The sequence below is a fragment of the Mugil cephalus genome, chromosome 14, assembly GCF_022458985.1.
Source record: "Mugil cephalus isolate CIBA_MC_2020 chromosome 14, CIBA_Mcephalus_1.1, whole genome shotgun sequence".
In the NCBI taxonomy this organism is placed as follows: Eukaryota; Metazoa; Chordata; class Actinopteri; order Mugiliformes; family Mugilidae; genus Mugil; species Mugil cephalus.
The window spans coordinates 14,741,832-14,763,226 of record NC_061783.1 but is presented as its reverse complement, the minus strand read 5'-3'; the positions used below and the strand labels follow the sequence as shown (position 1 = coordinate 14,763,226).

The window sequence follows — 21,395 nt, the reverse complement described above, 5'->3', positions numbered from 1 at the left end:
GTTTTGCAGGCAGCAACTAATGAAAAGAGAAATTTCATTGAGCCATCGGCATCTTGCAATGTAACCATGTCTTGTGCATGAATCTTTATTTTAACGTAAGGCATTTTTATGCAAATGCCGACTCTACATCCACTCACCTATCTGCAGCAGCACAGGCGTCACCAGCGCCGTCTCCATGGCGTAGCAGAACTCCCGGCCAAACATCACAGCGCCGTGCATCACCCATCTCTTCAAGGGAATGCCTTCGATCGACCCCTCGCTAGCCTCCTCCTCTCCTGCCGCCCCTCCGCCTCCCAATCCATCCGTCTCGCCTGCTGCTCCTCCTTTCTCCTCATCCGTGCCCGATGCAGTGGAGTTTTTGGCGTTGGCCCCGCCCACCAGAGATCCGACCTGCATGGTGTCAGCCTCTGTGTTCTGGGGAGGCATGTTGGAGGGCATGCACGCGACGGGGGAAAAAAGCACGCGCCCTTCGATCACACAAATCTCAGCTATCAAAGGATTTAAAAAAAACAAAAAACAGTACTACTTCCCTGCTTCCACAAGTTGCTTGTATCGGGACACTTTAAAAGCAGTAGTGACTTCCTAAAAGTAACTTCAATACAATCAAGCTACAAATTATAATCAGTGGTTGTAACTTGCTGGATATATAGTTGTTACATCTATTAAGTGTTCAAGAAATTAAAGAGTGCTGATAACTACTGAAACTTGTAACAGATGTTCCACATACGCGAGGTAATAACACTTATCTAAAACGGGGTCCTGTTAAACTAATACAGCCTATAAGGAGTAAATAAACTGAGAAAAAGCACAGACCTAAATTTTCAGAATGAAAGAAACTAAACTAAATTAAAAATAATAGATCAATCTACAGCAATCAACGTCCTCGAAACAAGCTGTCCTCTAAAAACACCGCAACTTCAAATTCAACGCGTTATTTTTCTCCCCGAGTCAAAAAATAATCAGCTTTCCTGATGCTTGTAGAAAATCTCAGAAAAATAAAGGAAGCAACTGAATTTCACAGGAAGAGTGAGCAGTACATTCCAAGAGCGACTTTGTGCGTTTGTTTCTTTGTGTATGTTTGTCAGGTGTGTGACTTACTGTCTGGAAAACTCTGTCAGCTTTATTTGGTATGACAGTGTTTGTGTGTGCATGTGTTTATGTTTGTGTGTGTATGAGTGTGTGAGTGTGTGTGTGTGTGTGTGTGTGTGTGTGTGGGAGGTGTTTATGGCTTTTTTGTCATTGAGGATTTCTCCCTCCTTTTTTTTCCTCCTTTCTTTACTGTCTATTAGAAGCAGTAAAAATCCATATAGAAGACCATTGGGTGAGTTTCAGAGTCATTTTGTGTATGGAGGGCTGGTTGATGGTGTAGGTGGGGGTGAGTCGGGGGCCGCGGGGGGAGGGGGCAGGCGGAGGAGGGCAGGCGGCGACGGTGTGCGGAGCTCCTCTGAGAATCCCCATCGATTGGCTGATCAATCTGGAAGAAAGAGAAAAGACAGTGAGTTGTAGAGACTCAACTTTTAAAGTCAAAAACTACGGACGAAAAATGAAGCAAACTGCAGTTCCTGAAATGGCCACTTGAGGACGGACCTCAAAAGACCTCCTTTTAAATAACACGTTATCTATCATTCAGCGATATGGGAGCAGCCTCAACAGCGCACAGTTTCACACAGAGCGCCATGCTAGCCCAGAGCCGTCAAACTAAACCTCATGCACGCAGCAGGCCCCGCCCCCTATCACTGCTGAGCCAATCACGAGGCTCGATATTACACTGCGACTCTGTCAGGTTCGCCGCAATTGGTCGAGATCCTATTCAGTCCCCAGGAGGAGTCCCAGACGCATGCTACAATATTAGCAGAAGAGAAGCTAACGGCGCAACTCGGTCCCATGATCAACTAACTAGTTTGAAATTAAAAAAAATAATATTGGATAGCCATTTCCATATTTGGAAAGCTTAACATTGAATGCAAAATGATATTAGTAATGTAAATTTATAAATAGCACTAGGCCAAGTGTAATATAGAACACAGACAATCAATTTGGGGCCTTTGGGCTGAAAAACTTTGAAGACACCTGGTTGAAGGTGATGTATAATTAGGGGGTGACGTAGGTTGCTAGCTGTGGCCCTTCTTTTTTACTCATTTCTGAATTTGCTGGAAGTTAGGCTGAGTCCACCAAGATGGTGCCAGGCCGAGAAACCACACAGAGCTTCAAAAAAAGATCAAGCATAACATTATGACCACTGACTGCCTTGGAGTAACAAAGGAGACGTACACAGTGTTAAGAATGTGGTCATAATGTTACGCCTGATTGACGCATGTCAGTGACAGTGATGACATAAGCGTGCTGGATGCAGAACTCGAGTGTCAAGTGATTTGTCCAGCATCAGCTGACACAAGAAGAAGGAGAAGTAAGAATAGCTGACTCAAATGCCATTCGCCTTATACCCTTAAACTGGTTTAACTGGTCAAGAAAGATCAGTGAGCTAGAAACACAGCATCAGAGCAGTTGCAGTTTTGTGCGTTTTACATGCGAGCATTTCCTCCGACTCTTCCTGTTCAGACACAGTGACACAATGAACTCGTATTCCAGCTCCCACAGCCAAAGATTTATGTTTATTTTCCATTGGAACAACTTTTTACATTGGTGAGAGCGATGGATTATTGAAATGGGATCATTAATCCTGGAGAAAGGCTGCCTTTATTGTGCAGGACTGAGGGCAGAAATTTCTAAGCCTGGGTACATAAAACATATTTAACTACATGACACGATGCCACAGGGGCAAGAGAGGTAATAGTCAACTTTAGTCTAATTTTGGCAAATTATTGAAACTACAGTTTAAAATTGTGAGTGTGATTTATTTGAGAACAGGCTGCCGCCGCTATTTAAGACACTCAAACGTGTGTTCTCTCCCATGAAAAGAGTTCATTTTCAAACAGCGCAGCACATGATTCACCCTCGCAGACACTCGGACAGTCTTTGAAACTGGACGGGAAGGATGAAAGAATGCAATGTGTTTTATGAGCTGAAGCCTTTTCAAACAGAGGGCCTGTGTGCGCGAGAAACGACAGATATGTGGACGGAAGAAGGAGAAAAGAGGAGTGCAAGGAGCTGCTGAGATGGAAGTTCAAAAAGATTACCCACAGAGTTAAATTCCTAACTGTTTTTTTGTGTGTGTGTCTGTGTGCAGCAGCAGTAGCAGCAGCAGCAGCAGCCCACTGGATAATAACACATGGAGGCAGCACGTTTCCCAGCGCACACTAAGTCATGCCACGTGAACCACACACAAACACATCATAACAGTGCTAAGACCCTCATCAAGCCTCTTAAAACAGACTGAGAAAGAAAAACAAAATCTTCGAGAAGGAGGGAGGCGGGGAGGGGACGGAGCAGGTGGACGGCCGGAGGAATCGGGGATGGAAGAGTTTGGAGAGATGTTCGAAAATGTATCTCCCTGCCGTTCGTTACTTTCTCTCATCCCTCCCTTCATCCCTCCTCTCCGTTTTCAGAGCTCTCACATGTCCACATTAACATTCATGATGCACTCAAGATGGCCATGAATATTTTATCACCCACAAACACACAGTCCCCTCCTCACCTGACCTTACATGCTGCAGCACGTTACATAACAGCCCCCCCTCCTCTCCTCTACAGGAGACACACATGACAAATGCTAATTTTGCTCCGAGTTTGGTCCAGATATGAGAACAACAACAGAACGCACCAAAATTAAACCAAGGGTCGAGACTAAAACAGACGTGGCAACAAGAGCCCACAAAATAATGAAATTCAGTCAGTTGTAGCAACGATAGGTTAAGATAACGTACCATCACCAGGTTTGTAGCGTTGGGTGAACCCAGATGGAGCCGGGAACATCTAGCAACTAAAATGGCAACGAAGGAGCGCTGGGTCACCATCAAATCGCTTTGTAAGCAGATGGGACTTTAAGCTCCGACCTTGGGGAGTTGGCTGCTAAGCTAAAAATATTTGAAAATAACGCCGCCTCAAAATCCAACTCACTATCAGACGAGGCAGTTAGAAAGTACTATGCTAATCCTAATTTGGGTTATTCCTGCAATAAAAGCGGGTCTTTGATTTTAAAGATTTTCTTTAAGCACTTAATCGCCCCCAACAGCTGCAGATCAAAAAGTAAACAGCAATTTTAAATTAAGATTCAATGAGGTAGATTTTAAGTCAGGGGTCTTCAACTTTTTCAGACCAAGGACCCCCAAATGCCCGACCTACTATGTTCTATATTAAACTTGGCCTAGTGCTATCTATAAATATACATTATTATTATCATTTTCCATTGAATATTAAACTATCCTTTAGCCCTTTACTAAAATATGTTGGATTCATGCTAATGTGCATTTAGAGAAATTGAAATTTGTTGTGGAAAATTAAAAATAATATATATAAAAATGTCTAATCAACCAAAGATTTTGCAACTGCCCCTCCTAGTGCCTCCACAGACCCTCTAGCAGCCACGGACCCCCTGTTGAAGACCTATGTTTTAAGTCATGAAGTAAACGATTGAATGATGTTTCTGCCAAATTTATACAATTGACATTTTGGTGTAGTCAAAACTACAAAAACATTTTGAACAAATAAGATGAAATATTAACTAAAACTATTATTAATATGTATGAATGAGGAAAAATAAACATAAAAGTAGCAGTTTAGTGTAACAAATTTCCAAATAGTAGAGGATGTTGCTGTGGTCAGAAAAGTGGCTCAATTTTCTGATGCAGAAAATGAGACAGAGTGCAGACACCTGCCAAGTATGACGAGCTAGATGACTCAACAAACAGAAGACATGACAAATGGCTCAGGCTCTCACGGTGAAACCGGAGACGAAACTAGAGCTGGATCCATTTGAACACTTCTGTTTACGTGACAAGCAATTTAGTTCCGACAGTGACATATTCAGATTGACGACAACTTAAAAGTTGACAGGAGAGTTTAGAGAGCGACCCGTCAGGCTTGAGCACCTGGTCTTTAATGAATGACAGTGACAGCTCAAAGTAACCAAACAAGACCACTACCACACATCACTATTGGGTCTGCATCTGGAAGTCTCAGTCCTACAAATCGTGTGTACACAAAGCCCTGAGCCCCCCCTCCTCCCCCATTGTCTCTGTGTGCGTTGTGACGTGGACTCGGCTCATATAGAATTTCACCTCAGCTTCCAGGGGAGCCGACGTTAACAAAACACAAGGGGAAGGGAAGGTGTGAAAGAGTGAAGAGTGAGGACAGACAAGAGAACTCGAAGTAGCAAAGAGATGAAAACAGCAACATAAAGACAAGCAGAATAAAATGTGATCATGAGAAGGGAACGAGAGGAGGAGGGAGGGAAAGGAGATGCCTGTAAAGTTCAAGGTCACGGACAAATTAAGAGTCTGTCGTCTCTCGTATCTCACATGTATCAACACACACACACACACAGGCGTTTTGATTCTGCAAGTGCACACATATCTATTTTAGTGAGTGTTTATTCTTTTGCCAGGGACCAGATTACCTGTGACACCAGCATGAAATTAGATCGAGCTCTGCTGTTCTCCACCTTCTTTTTCCTCTTCAAGCCTAATCTCTCAATTTCTCTTACATGCAGGTAGCGTGAGATTATTTTCAAAGCTTATGATGAAGGAGGGGGAAAGCCAATCTAGTGCAATCCGTTGGCTATGAGTCTTTTCTTCTGCAGGGAAGTCTGTATTTGTTGTAACAAAAACTCACGGTGGAGAGGAACTAATGAACTAATGAAGTTGAAAGACAAATCAGTGAAAAGGTCTGGACTCAAGTAAGGTTGAAATACAGATTAATGTAAAAAAGAATCTAATCCAATAACCAGTGACCCTCCATAATATAAAGCAGGTATCACTAAAGTAAGACCTTAGAGTAAGAGAAAGTAACCGATGAGACGCAAAGCTATTTTCAAATTTCAAATCTTTTCCCCAAATATTCACTTATGATATTTCCATTTATTCATGGCGACTGCTGCTGCTCGGCCTCTCAGACCAGATACACAATCGACCGAACGATCCTACTGGCTAGCTCTGACACGACATAAACCGGAGCATACCGGCTAAACAGATTCTTGTGTAACCACAATGCTTCAACACCTGGAAAGTACATACATTGAAAACCCTTCACTCAGCAATGTGAGCACCTTTAAAGACCATCCTGTGCAGCTGTCGATATTTGCTTAAAACCAATAAAAAGAACTTGAAAAGAAAAACAAAACCCTGTCACAAAGTGTTCTCCGAGCCTAACCAAAGAGGAAGTGGACAAAATAGCTAATAATAATTTTATACTTCTCATAGTTTTGGGGTTCTCAAATTATACCATTTGCTGTTTTTATTTTACTGTCTGTCATTTAAGAGATCAACAGATAAATTTAACAGAATTAAATCAAGACAATAATAGCTATAATATGAGCCTTTGTATTTCTATTAAGGAAGGACGCAGGTTAATTTTGACTAATATTGACTGACTCCTAAAAACCCATCCCCGTTCAGTCAGTTTGTGCGCATACATGATTCGGCTGTCATACAACACTGAGGCACGTGAGCACAACCACAAGTGACATAGCACTGACCCATATACACCGGGATATAGATTACAAGGCTGAGGACCTGAGGATCAAGTTCACGTAATGCTCGGTCTGATGGAGGTTTGGGACGAACAAAGAAATAAGATGATGAATAAAAAACAAACAAAACAAACACAATTCTGTTAACAAGGCCAAAGAAAATTGGCCGAGTGTTTGGTTCGAGTATTTATAGGCTCAGTCAAGTGTTTGTTTTTTTTATCAGGTACATACTGTACATTCACATCTGAGGGACAGCGGAGGGAACACAAAGTATTGTAGTTCATAAACGGACACACAAGATGTCAGTGCTGCTGGTGTAACAACAAGCTGTGTGTTTATACATCTACACATATTCACGCTAGTGTGAGCATATACGCAAGTTCATCGTGTTTGTTTATGTTTATTATGTGGAGTTGTTATCGTCTTTCCCACTTCATTTTTGTTTCTATTTACGTATCTTAACATGTTTTGAGTACGTATTTCTATGTGTGTGTATATATACATGCACTGATCAGGCATAACATTATGACCACCTTCCTAATATTGTGTAGGTCTAACTTGTGTCTCCAAAACAGATGTGACTCGTCAGAGAATGGACATGGGCCTTATGAGGGAGTCCTGTGGTGATGTTGTTAGCGGGGGCCTTTGGGTCCTATGGGTTGAGGGGAGGGGTCTCTGTGGATCATCCCACAGACACTTGGTCCGTGTGTGTGTGTGTGTGTCAGGCTGCTGATCCGTGTATGTATATATGTATCTGTATATCCTGATACATTTACTGTATATTTATATTGATTTTGTTAGATGATCTGTGATATTTATTGTCATTTTTTATATAGTTCAAATAAATCCTCTGTCTTAAGCCTTTCATTTAATTTTCTTTTTTTTACCTCAACTATCACATCTGTTGTATTTCTGTTCACTGTACCCTGCTGAATGAAACCCCACACACATATAGTGCATATATATGGTCTTTGTATGCACATTTTTTTATCGTTTCTTACGTATCTTGCATCTTACACAGGTTAAGTCTTTATACTATGGTGTTGCAATGAGTGCCACGTAAACCGAGAAAAGTGGTAAGTAAATGAATGAATGAGGGATTATAAAATGTTTATACGTGAGGGCCTTTAACTGGACAGTTTTTGGACAATAGAAAATTTCACAGAAACGCCCTTGTTGGCATGAATGCTATGCTACGCAGCTACATTGCCAACAACAAATAGTCTTCTTCTGTCTTTTACCAAGACAATGTGACTGGAGTACAGACGCTCTTCAGTCTCGGGTTATATATGGTTTGCGACACAGACAGAGCACATAAGGAGCACACAGAGGACAGTACGAGACATCCACATCCCACAATGGAAACGCGCAAACACACAAGCTGCTTCTTTGCAAAGCTGTACATGCACACACACACCTCTACATTCCCAGGAAGCTGATAGTATTTTGAAGACAGACAGCCATATTCCCAGCTTTAGGAAGCAGATGGCAGGGATAAGAGAACAAGACAGAGAGAGAGGGGTTGAGAGAGGTAAACAGAGGCTAGATGTGTGCCGTATGGTGCAGTGCTGCTGCAGTGCAGAGAGCACAGGGGGGGCACATGTGTATCAACGTGCAATAGCGTCAATGACAAATCCCCTACTCATAATACAGGGCTTATATCACTACACTGGCCGTTATGAATCTGACGTAATAAAAGAGCTGTTCACATACGAGCACTGGAACACACGCATAGATGACACTTATGAGAGCCTCCTGCTGACTTGCTTTATCCTCTCGACGTCCGACCAGCTCTAAATTAATCTCCTATCTAAGCTTCACCTGAACCTGACAGATGCCTTGTCTCAAAATAGAGGCTAAATGTATTCACTCGCTTTAACCTTTGGCCATCATCGCAATGTCGTGACAGGAGGACGCAGGGGTGCGAGTTCTGTCAAGATCAATGTGCCAGGCCCTTCCCTTGAAGTGTTCTTCAAGTGCATGGAGTCACACTAACAAAACCTGCTAGACTCACCAACATTTTCTCTAACTGCAGATGCGTTCAGGAAAATATGTCCACTACTATTGTTATTATGCAGTAGAAGCACGGCACTGATGCCACTTTGTGCTGGACTAGACCCTTTTATTCAAATGAATATATAATATGACATTATATTGATCAAAGCCCTTTTAAGCACCTATCTGAGTACACTCATGGTCCAAGCCATGAGAACACAAAACCCAGTCTATCCTCCACAGGCGAAAAATGTGTGCAACGCCACTCATATTTAAGAGATGATAACATAACTAAAAAGCACGACACAGCAATTTTGCAACGTTTACAACCACAACCCTGATAACATATGCCATATCTGCATAGACATATTTGAGCTGGGAAGAAGAAGAACAAAAGCCCAAATTAGAATAAAACTTCTCTGCACAGTTACACATTCTGCCAACGTCATGTGAACGCAGCATTAGCTGCAGTAGCCATCGTTAGCTATTAGCGATGTTAGCTTCTAGTACGTTATAGATTTTGTATTTGTGTAAATAATGCTGACCAAGTCTTGCATAGCCTTTTTTCTGTTGTCCAGCAAACAGTAACATAAAAATAGTACGTTTCAATGCGAATATTCCAGCTAAGCTCTGTCAATATTAGCACTACAGGATCCATGTTTGCTTTACATTATGTTAAACATGACCTAGCTTATGTAGCAACGTGTCACTAACGTTAAAAGGGCTTCCAAAAAATAAAGGTATTATGCTTTTTATGTTTTCTCCTATGCACTAATGCCATTTAAAAGCCTCAAGCTCTAAAGCACACATCACTATTTATCACAATTGGCTCAAAATGGAGCTAACTTCTATTTCCGTGGAGATGCTAGAAAAAAAAAAAGTTTCAAGAAACATACAACAAATGTTGGCATGACATTGACAATAATGAGAGCAGACACTCTATGCTGTGTTGTGTCAGCTAGCTGAGCCGCCAATAATAGCTCGGTCAACCTAATGTTTATTTTTAGCTCTGTTAGCTAATAGGCTGGCTAGCTAGCACGGTGGCTGGCCCACATGAAAATGGTAATCAGCTCACACCCTTTGGCTTTCAAAAGAAAACACAACTGATCTTTAGCTTTTCCTCAGTCCATTTCTTTCTTTAACTAGTTGGCTACTTCTTTCACCATATTTCAAAAGGCTAATGTAAATGTTAAGGTAGGACTCACAGCCCCACTTCAGACAAACTGAATGAGCCTGCAGCTTTATGGGCGAGAACAACACTGTTTATTATTTGTAATATATTATTACTGGTCTTTAAGCAACAGCAGACTGAGCAGACTGTTTGTGGGCACCAAGGCCACACACGCAAGCACAAGCACACCGTTATTTTAATCTGCGAGGCCTGTTGATCTGAGCCCGTCTAGACAGTAGCTGTCAACGTTGTGCCTCATAAATTCAGAACCAGTTTTATTTAATCTGCTGACCCATAAACTTGTTGTTTTCTGCTAGCATGCATAACAAATGTCTCTCTCTCTCTCAAAGATCCCTGATATAAAGAGATGTTTTAACTCCTGCACCGTCTGAATGTTTGAGGCTGGCCACACTGAGGTTTTGACAAGCCGCTGACAGCAGCCGTGGCCTACTTCTGCCCCAGAGTCACATTACTCTTATGTCGCACTCGCCACACACACACACACACACACACACACACACACACACACACACACACACACACACACACACACACACACACACACACACACACACACACACACACACACACACACACACACACACACACACACACACACCAGTGTTTCTCACCACCTAAAACCCCCTCTGTGCCCCTTCTGAATACAGTACCCCCTATGCAACATCACATTACTGCCAGCCCCCACCTGCATCCTGTCTTTCTGACCCAGAGAGACTTTGTGTGTGTGTGTGTTTGCATTTGGTCTCCCCCTCCTTACAGCCCCCTGAGGATATTACCCACAAAGGAGCTGCAACACAAACACAAGATTGTAAAACCTGAGTGCAACGAGACTAAATATATCCCCCTGTAAGTATCTCCTGTTTGTGGGTGTGCGTTTCTCTTTTTCCACCCACCAATACGACCACTCTCCAGTTTTGCTTCGCACCGACGTTTCACGAAAATGTGACCACAGAGCTGCCTCTGCGCGGAGTCAAGCCTCAGGCGAAACATCCCTCAGCTCGACACTTGTGTTTTCATCTCATTATCAACACTGTTACTTGACATCAGGCCGTTTGACAGCGAGCCAAACGAGTGACAAGTGCCTGCACAGACCTGTTCAGGATCGCACATGACCAGAAGATGGTATGTTTTGGCCCCGCCCACTCAGGCGATGGAATATTCTACTCCTCCTCCTGACAACACACATGCTTGATGCTGATAAAGAACTGAAATAACCAAAACGCTTGACCTACATGAGAGACAGGTTCACCAACAACAATATGATAAATCTTCAGCAGTGGCGTTTGGGGTCAACTTCCTGGTGCAAAACAGCTGAAGCTTGGCACTGTTCTCTATCATTTCTGCAATTAAGAAAAACTCTTAAGATGTCAAAAAAATAAACTTCTTTTTTTTTTCTTTCCTCATTTCTCTTCCAGCCCTCACTTGTTGTTTCCTCGTCAGACAGGAATGAGAATTGGCGCATGGTACGAATTTAACTCTGGCTGCACACAAACCCAGCTCTGTCCAACAATCTCACCAAACTTTCACAAACAGTCTCTCACTCTCAAGCTACAGATAAACACAGCCTGGCTGGTTACATGCTAGTCGATGTGCGCCAACTGGCTCTGTGCTGTGCTAACGCGAGGGCATGAAACTCAGCAACACAAAACAGAGTGCGTTACAGGTGTTTCAGCAAGCATCTCATTGTGTCAACTATTTGTTAAACAAAAAGAGATGCTGCAAAAATGACGCGGTGCACGATTTAGCGCTGTAAACGGCACCAGCTTTTTTCATGTGCATCTGTTTTTTTTTTGTATCTTCCAGACACCAGAGAATAATCCTTTAAGTTTGTGACCTATGGTAGAAGGAGAGGAGAGTTATACGGTTTCGGATTCAGCGTCGTCACCGGTTTTTGTGCAGTCGTCCGCTGCCTCTGCCTCAAGGGCCTATGATGCAAGGGGGGGCCCTTTGGGACATTGTGGTCACCCTAGGGGAGTGTGCCTTTTCTCACTTGAAGGTGAGGAAACAGTTGCTGAATGTAAACATGGCAGAGAGAGCCTGGAAGATGATCACTGCCCTGGAAGGCCAGTCAAAGCCAGGAAACTTTTGACAAGATCCACTACACAGACAAGGGACCCATTAGCTGCACAGCTAACAGCTGGAGTACATGTGTAAACGTTGAACTAATCAGTCAAACCGAATATGATAATTTCAGGTCATTTCTGGTAGATAAATATTCTAATGGATCATCTAAAACACGAGATTTCCACATTCATTAAACCATTTGTTTTGATTTTATCAGACTGGAATGAATCTACTTTTGTATGTGGCATTATTACATAATATATTTAAAATGGAAAAAACAGCCTCCTTTTCTACTCATTACCACGACAATCTACGTGTGATCTACGTGCTGCAGAATCACATACATAGACAAACATCGATCATTTTGGATGGAATTGTGTCAGTAATAAACAAAAAGAGTTTAGAACATCATTCCAATGATATTTTCAGCTTCAGAGTGGAAAACATGACGCTACGATCAGCTCTGGCAAGACGTAGGCTGCGGTGAGTCATAGTCTTGACTGAGTTTACCAAAAACAGGATGAAAAGTAAATATCGATAACTCAGAACAGTTTCACAAACATATCAAATTACCAATTAAAAACACGCAGACCTGACTAAACTACTTGGAGGTGCATTAATCCAGAAAGTTTAACGTCACGTGGAATATACTTATGGATACAACCACATGCACAAAAACGCAACGAGACACTATAAGAAAAATGATCAAATGCTGCGGAGGCCGTGGTATTAATCAACCAATCACAAGTCTGCAGTTTTAAGTACAGATGTGAACAAGACGCAGCGAGGACACATTTGACCACATTTGGAGCTAACGTGCACACTAGCCCACACGGCTTGTGACAGGACTCTGCACAATCAGATGCTTCTTGTTAGAAAATCTTTTAGTTTCTGCTCTCACGGATTTAATGTCGAGTCCTTTCTTCCTCTGTTGCAGGCGAGTCAGCTTAAAAATGAGTCAAGTGTCTTGCGCGTCCATTACTTTGAGTGCAGTGTTACCAACACTGTTAATGACATTACTGGCAGGCAGCCAGGCATCCTCTCTCCTCACCAAGGATACCTGGCTACTTCAAATGCATGCGGCTCCTTTCAGATGCAGCACACCGCCGTCAGGCAAAAACTCAAAATACTTGACTCCCATTCATCAGATATTTCGAATTTTTTTTTTTTTTTTGACAGCAAACGCAAAAGATCTTTCACTTGTGTAGGACAAAACAAGGTCATCCGCATCGGAAACAATGTTCGGAGACCTTCTGCACCAAATATTTTTGCTCGGTTATTATATCCACTAACGGTCTTTCAATTTATTTCCCATAAATCATGTTACACAGTACTAAGGTATTAGGATTTCACATGATTGCCCAACATTTTCTTTGGAACCAGAAAATGATCTGTTGTAAAAGAACTGATTCAATAAAAAAAAATGCCCAATGGAGAGATTAAAAAACTCCTTTTAAAAAAACAAGAAAACAAAAACAGACAAAGCAAATCACCATGTTGTAGTAAATAGCTCTCCTGTGCTAGCTATTCTCATTGCCAGGTGGCAATGATTCCTATATTTTCTATACAGTACTCACACTTTAAATGTGACACAGCAAACATTAGAGAGATAAGATTGTGAGAAGCGGGTGTGGTGTGCGCTTCACCCACCAAGAAGCAGCACACAAGACAAATGTAACGGACTTTCTGCCATCCTCTGAGCTTTCTGGTAATTTAATTGAAAAGTGGGAATAGTTTAGCCCTGGCATCATTTTCTGAAAAAAAAAAAAAATACATCCCAAGAGTGACTTTGGACGGAAAATTCAGATGCATCGCAACAGAACACATCTCAGCCGAGGAGTAACCTCGGGCAGCAGAGCCTAAACAGCGACAAGTGCGGAGAGGCCAGATTTGTTCAAAGCTATTCGTGCTATCAGAGTTCAGACTTGGCCTGGGCCAGAGGAAAAATCTGACCTTCGCCGTGACTTTTTGTACATTTTTAGTTGAAAACAGCAAAGAGCAAAAAAAAAAAGTTCACTCGCGGCTTTAATGATAATCTGAATTAGATTTGGTTCATGCTGGTGCTGGCTTTGTCGACCTGGCTGCCTTTACGCTTTGGAGGGGAACGACATTCCTCACGTGTGATTATGAACAGATTCATAAACAGGATTTCACACCTCGAAAAACTGACAAACATTAAATCAAATGCCAGCTCATTGTTCTGCTATGAGAGCTTTGGCTTAAAGGCACAAGGAGGCGAAAGCCTCCAACACATGACTGAACAGTAAAGTTAAGAAATAAAAACATGCCAGTTGATTTTATTTGATTTTATCTGACAAAATAGGCAACACTGGTGAGAGTGGTTTATCCGACGCTACCACATTTTTCTCTCTCCCTTCGAGCTGATGATCTTCTTGCTGTTAAACAAGTTTTTTTCACATAAATCTTTGAAATGCCTCTTAACCCCCAACGAAACAACGCGCTCCATTTAACGGCCACACTGCTGACTTCAATCCTGTCACATGATCTTCATCCGCAAATGGGCTTTTTTTTTGCCACAAATCCAATTTCTGAAGAGGATCTACGAAAAAGTGGCCTGGTGGCCAGATCAAACTCGCCCTGCCCGTAAATGTTTTGTGGGGAAAACTTGGTCTGGAGCTGCTCTGTTGGGAACGGACTATGCTCCATCACAGATAGATCAGATATTTTGAATTTTCAATAAAAAGGCTCTGATTGGTTGTAGGACTATCCAACTACAATGAGAAAAAACCTGCCCTATGTCTAGGTTTTTTTTTCAGCTACCAAGATTAAGAATGAAAAATTAACTTGTGAAAAAAATAAAAATAAAGGACAAAGACGCAAACAAGTGAGTGGGAAAGACAAGACAGATAGGATGAGATGTGACAGTGGAACAAGTAAACAAACAAAGTGGAAAGTCTCTTGGAGTGGGTGTCCTCTGATTCAAAGCTGAGGCTAAATACAGCGCAGACATCTGAGCTGATATTGATACATATCCAACAACAGACAATCAAGCAGCAGCGCGTGCAACGTTCAGGACGGTCTCCACACAAAACTAGACTTCAAAAAGACTTCCTCCAACACAGATCTATTGGACCGCCACCAAAGAAAGTTCAGTAACTTTTCACCCACCTAGAAAGTAAACACTGCACCGGAGCGAAGAAAGGCCACGCCAGATCTATAATCACATTTAGGTTTTTTTTTCCGGTTCGGTAAAAAAACAAAAAAAAACAAATCAAAAATATGCTAACAAACGAGGAGCCAGTCGTCTTGTTTTCTTCAGCTGTTGAACGCTGCGACTCTGGACAACACGACAGCATTTATAGCTGGGATCACTGAGTGTGCGCGTGTGCAAGTGTGTGTGTGAGTGTGCGCGCAAGATCTGTTAGAGATAAGAGGGGGCTATTGATGGCACTGATGTAAGTGAGACGACAAACACACGAGCATGAATACACAGCCTTGCACGAGATCATAGGTGGGAAAACAAATTCCTTTCTTTCCCCCACTCTCCTCTCAGGTTTGTGTACAAAAAAAAAAAAAAACTCACACCAGTTAGAAGTGGGTTATCTACACACAGGATCGGGGCTCAGGATACAAAGCCGGGTCTGCTTTTGTATTTTTCGAGTGTGTTGCTTGTGTGGATTCTGATTCTGATTTACAGTGGATAGAGAAAGTCAAATTCAGGTAAACTGTGGGCCTGAGGCCAAGAATAAGTCCTCTGATTAACAGGGACACAGTAAATTTATTTTCTAGTTTGAACGGCAAGATTTTTTGCTCCAAAGTCATTGATTAATTTTGAGATTTTATAATCAATAGACGGATTTAATCATGACTTAGTGGGCAAGATTGTGGCCCTTGAACTTTGACGGTCAAGAACAAAAGCGAGGACTCAAAACAGGGCGAGGAACCAAAACATCTCCCAAACCGTGGGACACCTCCTTGTTTTTGAGAAACCTGCAAGATGAGTCCGTTCCCAGTGAAAACCTTCTCCATGTGGTGTGGAAACTATTAAACAGACGTGGAGTCATAGAGAGCGCACTGGTCCGTTAGAAATGTTTCAGTTTTTTTTTTTTGTGTGTGGTGGGGCCTAAAGAAGAAACCTGAAGATTATGCACAAAAGTCAATCTCATGCATCCAAGTGTGTTTGCGTGCGTTTTATTGAACGGCTCCACCATCACAGTTCTAACTCTGGATAGACGGTAGCCATTATCTTTATTATGCTTACAAAGAACCAAATATTTGTGTGTGGCTGATAAAGGTCTGACAGTGTGAATGTAGGAGGTGTTTGCACGGTTTGCATAATGCTGTGCAAATGCATGTTTGTGTGCATAAAGAGTATGTGAGTTCATGTGACCGACTTCGGGTGGCCTCTTGTGTCTGGCCACATTTGTGCGTGCATGTGCGGTTTCGCACGCGCGTGTGTGTGTTCTGCGTGTGTGTGTGCGGGTAATAACTGGGTGCTGACACAGCACCAGCGAGCTAGTCAGCAAACATTTCATCAAGAGGAAGTCGATTGCTTTCACTTCAGCTGAACAGGCCGGTCGTCAGCGTGCAAACCGAAACCTAAACTGCATCGCATTGAAACCAAGATCCTGACACAGATTTTTAAGGAAGGAGTGAGCATCACGTGAACTTGTGTGTGTGTGTGTGTGTGTGTGTCAGTCAGCGCTGATCCCATTAGGTCGACCCAAACCAGGACCACGAGAATTGTTCTCTTTGTGGTTTTCAGCAGAATAAAGGGAATAAAGGCTGAGCATCTATTGGCTATTAATGTCTCTCTCTGGGATCTTTCTTATGATTTGTGTTTGTTTTATTATTTTACCAGACCTAACTGAGAAGTAGAACACACAAATTTTAAAGTGACAGTGGATAAAAAGGAGCGCGTGACTCACCAAAAGGCCTTGAAAGCTTCATAAATGTCGCTGAGACGTTGTCGTTTGGTCCAGGGTGCAATGTTTAGCCCTGCAGTCGTACCTGCACACACACACACACACAAAAGACACACAACAACATATCAGCACAGTCAGAAACACAGCATGTCAGCTCACACCATACGTTAAATCAATACAGGGCGAATCGGCAAACGCTGTCACGCACATAAACACTCAGATAAATCAGCAGTGGCCAACAGGCCAGAGTACGCACACACGCAAAGCAGAATTCTACACACAAGTTTACACACAAGAAGGATAAAATATGTGGAGAATCGTGCTTAAATATTCTCTAAATCTAGTGTACGATATAACACGAATGGAGCCACCTGAGGTACATAAAACTTCTGAGGAAGCAATGGAGGAAGAGGACGATTTTAGTAGCGTGATGACAAAAATAAAAATCCAGAAACTATTCCCAAATCCGGGATCATGCTTTGGAATTGCTTGTTTTTTTCTCCAAGAAACTCTCTCAGATCCCACTTCAACTCACAGAAAACACAAAACAACAAGCTAGAATCAGACATTCCTTTTTTTCCCCTTTAGATAAAGAAAATTCCTGCTACCAAATTTTCTATCATATATATATATATATTAATATAGAAAATTTCGAGGGGTGACATTCAAACAGACCAGCATTCACTGATAAAGTACGCACTGATGATTAGAAAGCAGGACACTCCTCTGTATTTATTTATTTATTTTTTTATTTATAATGGTTTAGCCCTCCCATCCAAACACACAGTGTGTTGTTGATGTTTCTTTTACACCACAGCAAGCTGCTGCTGCTGCTGCTGCCGCTTCCTGGTTTATCATGAACACAAGGGGTGATGAAGGAAATTAAGATTATTCTCCAGCGTTCAAGCTGCTTCTGCTTTTTTTAAAAAAAAAAATGTCCTCACCTGCTTTCCGCACCACCGAGCCTAATTATACACACACTTTTTTTCCTTTTTTTTTTTTAATAATTAGCGCAACCCAATTATGCAACCTGACCTAGTCCCATAAGCCTGCACCTTCAAGCCCCTCTTTTTGTTTTTGACACAGGCCCTCAGAAACTACTGTAAAATTCTTCCCCTCCCCATCCTCCTTCTCCTCCTCCTCCTCCTCCTCCTCCTCCACCTCCTCTGCAGCAGCAACCTGAGATGCTGTGTATTCCGTCTGCCGGACCCGACAAACAGCGGCTACGAATCGTTTAATATCCCCGCTTCGCTGCTGGCGCTTTCCCCGGACACCGCGCTCACCTCCCCGGGTCGTGTCAAGCCGCTGGCTCCGTGTTTGTCTCCGCTGGGCAGTCGGACAGTCTCTCGGCACTGCAGCGACAGCAGCTTTTGTTGCATAGGTTGTTGTCGGCTGCTCCTGCAACTGAAGCCAGGGCTTTAAATACGCCTTTAAAGGAATATCTGTCGGACGAAGAGACGCAGCCCCTGCTTCCGCCGACGTCACGCCTGATCTGCATAAAGGGGCGTGGTCGTGGCGGTGGTATACAAAGAAGCAGGCTGAATATTTAAAGGGGAATACCGACCAAAAAAAAAAAAGAAAAAAAAAAAGCTGCACTTGACTTAAGTGCTTTACACTTCACGTACATTTATCAGACAGCTGTTCTAGGCATAAAATACCTTTCACATTATTTTTTCGGCTTCATTTCATTTTCATTTAGTCACTTATTGAATTGGGACAGTGCACGTTAATTGGTGTATTAGGCATCAGTGTAAACGTGCTGGACTTAGCACAAATGCTTCATTTCAAACGCTTAAGACTTTAAGACCTCACAGCTACACATCATACAATACCATTCATAGTCAAACAATGTCAAAACTAACCAAAAAAAAAATAAAAAAATAAAAATACACGGACAGATATCGAAAATAAACAGCGTTATAACAAAACACTTTGACCCACAATTACAATTGCTTTCATTTAATGGATTTCATGAAAAACACTTTACTTCCAATCTATTACACAACAACACTCAAAAAGCCCTATGTTTTATTCTACATAATTTAATTAATTCGCAAAAATAATAAATAAAACTGACCCTCTATCCTGAATCTTGAAGCCATCTGTCTTTCAGAAGCAGAAAGTGCTTTTGTTGTAAAATTGAGTTTCATCCTCCTAAATTAGTATTAAGCCATCATGAAACCAACAATTATTTTATCAGCAACATGTTTGATAGGTTTTTTTGTTCATTTCTGCCTGAACACGACTCAAAAACATGTGTTTGCTTTCACTAGGACATGTTCAGCTGCTTTCAAGCAGAATTTCTTGGAATAATGTTGAGACTGGTGTATATTATGAGTGATGTGGCCAACAACGCTTGGCTAAAATTGGATCAGAATCAATACTAGTACTAGTATTTTTTTCTTACTCTCACTGTGCGTTTTGTATAGATGGAAATAGTATGAGTTTGCGGAAGTTTCATTAAACATAATATGTATTCCACGGTGTAGGAATATATTTGTGAGAACAACATCAACCAAATTAATACAGTCTTTAATTAGATGCTCTCCCACATAGGGCCTTGGTGTCACAACATAATAATCTAATGATTTCACTTGCAGATCTGGTCCCACGCCTCATAATCTTCTTCTTACGAGTTAATAAAATTGTTGCTAATAATAATTCAGGTGTGAATCATTTAAGTTGTGCGGTCAGTCACGCGTTCCTCATAAAAGACGCAATGAAGAAAATATTATTGTATTGTGAGAACTGTGTACATGAATTTCAGGAACAACTGGTTCAGCTGAGGCGTTTTAAACCTACACTGGCGAAAAAACAAAAGTCTCCACCTGGATTTAACTAAACAAACTGGTGTGATCTTCCAATTCGATAATTACTGCATGGGTGGTTATCTTTCAGCGAGCAACAAGTTATTAAACCCCAATGAGTATCGTTCGATCATGGAAGTCAGTTTGATAAGGGTCAAATCATTGGTGTGCATCAAGCAGAGAAAACATCTAAGGAGATTGAAGCAGAAACTACTAAAATTGGGTTAAGAACTGTTAAGAACGCATTATTAAAAACCGGACGGATAGTGAAGAACCATCCTCTTGGAGGAAGAAATGTGGCCGGAAAAAAAAACCCTGACTGCAGAACTCAGGGCTGTGTTTAATAGTGAAAAAGCATTTTCACATGTACATCTTGAAGGGAGCTCAAAGGGATCAGGTCTGAACAGCTGTGTAGCCTTAAGAAAACCACTAATCAGTGAGGCTAACCGGAGGAAAAAGGCTTCAATTTGCTGGGGAGCACAAAGATTGGACTCTGGAGCAATGGAAGGAGGTCATGTGGCCCAATTCATCAATGGATTTCTCTTCCCTGATGGAACGGGCGTATTCCAAGAAGAGGCAATGTCAGGATTCACTTAAATTGTGAAAGAGTTGTTCAGGGAGCACGAGACATCGTTTTCACACATGGACTGGCCACCACGGACTCCAGTCTTTAACCCCACGAGAATCTTTGGGATGTGCTGCAGGGTGAAAAATGTATCTGTTTGACAGTTGAGTTGTTTGCCTTCAAGGTTAAAAAACACCTGATCCCTCTCTTCAAGTTTGTTCACGTCTAATTGCAACCCCCGGTATGAGGAGGAACTGGTTAGATGGGGACTCGGACGCACGACTCAGAACTCAGGATAAAAAGTCACCATGTACACAAGGAAAATGAACAGACATGTGGCAGAACCCGGCAAAGCAACAAGGAAACGCTGAGAATAAAAACACAAAGGGACTAATGAGATACAGGTGAAAGACATCAGGGCGGGGCAAACAAACAGGGGCCACCATCACACAGGGCGGAGGGAAGATATCTGAAATGATAGAGAGTTGGTGGCTACAAAATAAAAAAAAGGAAATGATCAAACCCAGAAAGATTTAAACGTGATCGGATTCACATGTAAGTGTTTTTTTGTTTACGTAGCTTTCCTGCCTCACAAAGATTACATCATTTAGCTTCTGAAGCCTCGTCTGGCATGGAACTGACACGTGTGACAGAACAAAAGAAGAGTCAGGTGTACGGACTTGATTTAGAAAATCATCACCTTGTAGCGTTAAAGATCTGACTCACGGGTGACTTTAAAACAAGTGCAACTCAAACAACATCGCTGACATTTCATCATGTAATGGTCTCATTTGTTTTGCCCTGGAGCAGTGGGCGTGTGGTCTCTGTAAAAACCTGTATGAACACATATTGAGTTCATCTGTTCCACCTCAGCAGGACCAAGAGTTGCTGGAGGAAGTGTGTCCTTCAAACTCAGATGAAATTGTATTCGTCTCACAAAATGGGTATTAATCCACGTGCAGAAATAGTTCCCAATGAATATGTTATTTACTCTGAGCTACTGAGTCAGTTTTTCCAAGTAGAAATAATCAATATTTCATGCTTTCATCTTCTTCTATATGGGTCTTTCCTGCCATTCTTTATTACTGATGAATATAAAATAAGAGGACAGCTCAAGCCAGTACTAGTACATTTATTGCTGTTTTTTTTTTAACATTATACTGTTAAAACAGTCAATTATTTAAAAAATAAATAATTCATGAAATATATTCAAACTTATTTGAATATCGATGCCTCAACTCTGTGAAATTGCGCTTCGGGATTCAAGCTCTTTTGGCATCAAACAACACCCTCCTCTGGT

General features: G+C 41.9%; 1 protein-coding gene across 1 annotated transcript in view; it reads right to left on the bottom strand.

Annotated features, from left to right (window-relative positions):
• Nucleotides 1–18,185, bottom strand: part of LOC125019628 (solute carrier family 45 member 4) — a 50,117-nt gene extending 31,932 nt beyond the window's left edge. Inside the window, exons 1-3 of the mRNA XM_047604511.1 lie at nucleotides 18,007–18,185; nucleotides 16,727–16,808; nucleotides 138–1,474 (exon numbers count right to left, since the gene is read on the bottom strand). Of these exons, the coding sequence (XP_047460467.1) occupies nucleotides 138–438 (301 nt within the window). The 5' untranslated portion in view covers nucleotides 439–1,474; nucleotides 16,727–16,808; nucleotides 18,007–18,185. The remainder of the gene's footprint in view (nucleotides 1–137; nucleotides 1,475–16,726; nucleotides 16,809–18,006) is intronic.
• Nucleotides 18,186–21,395: the final 3,210 nt, after the last annotated feature.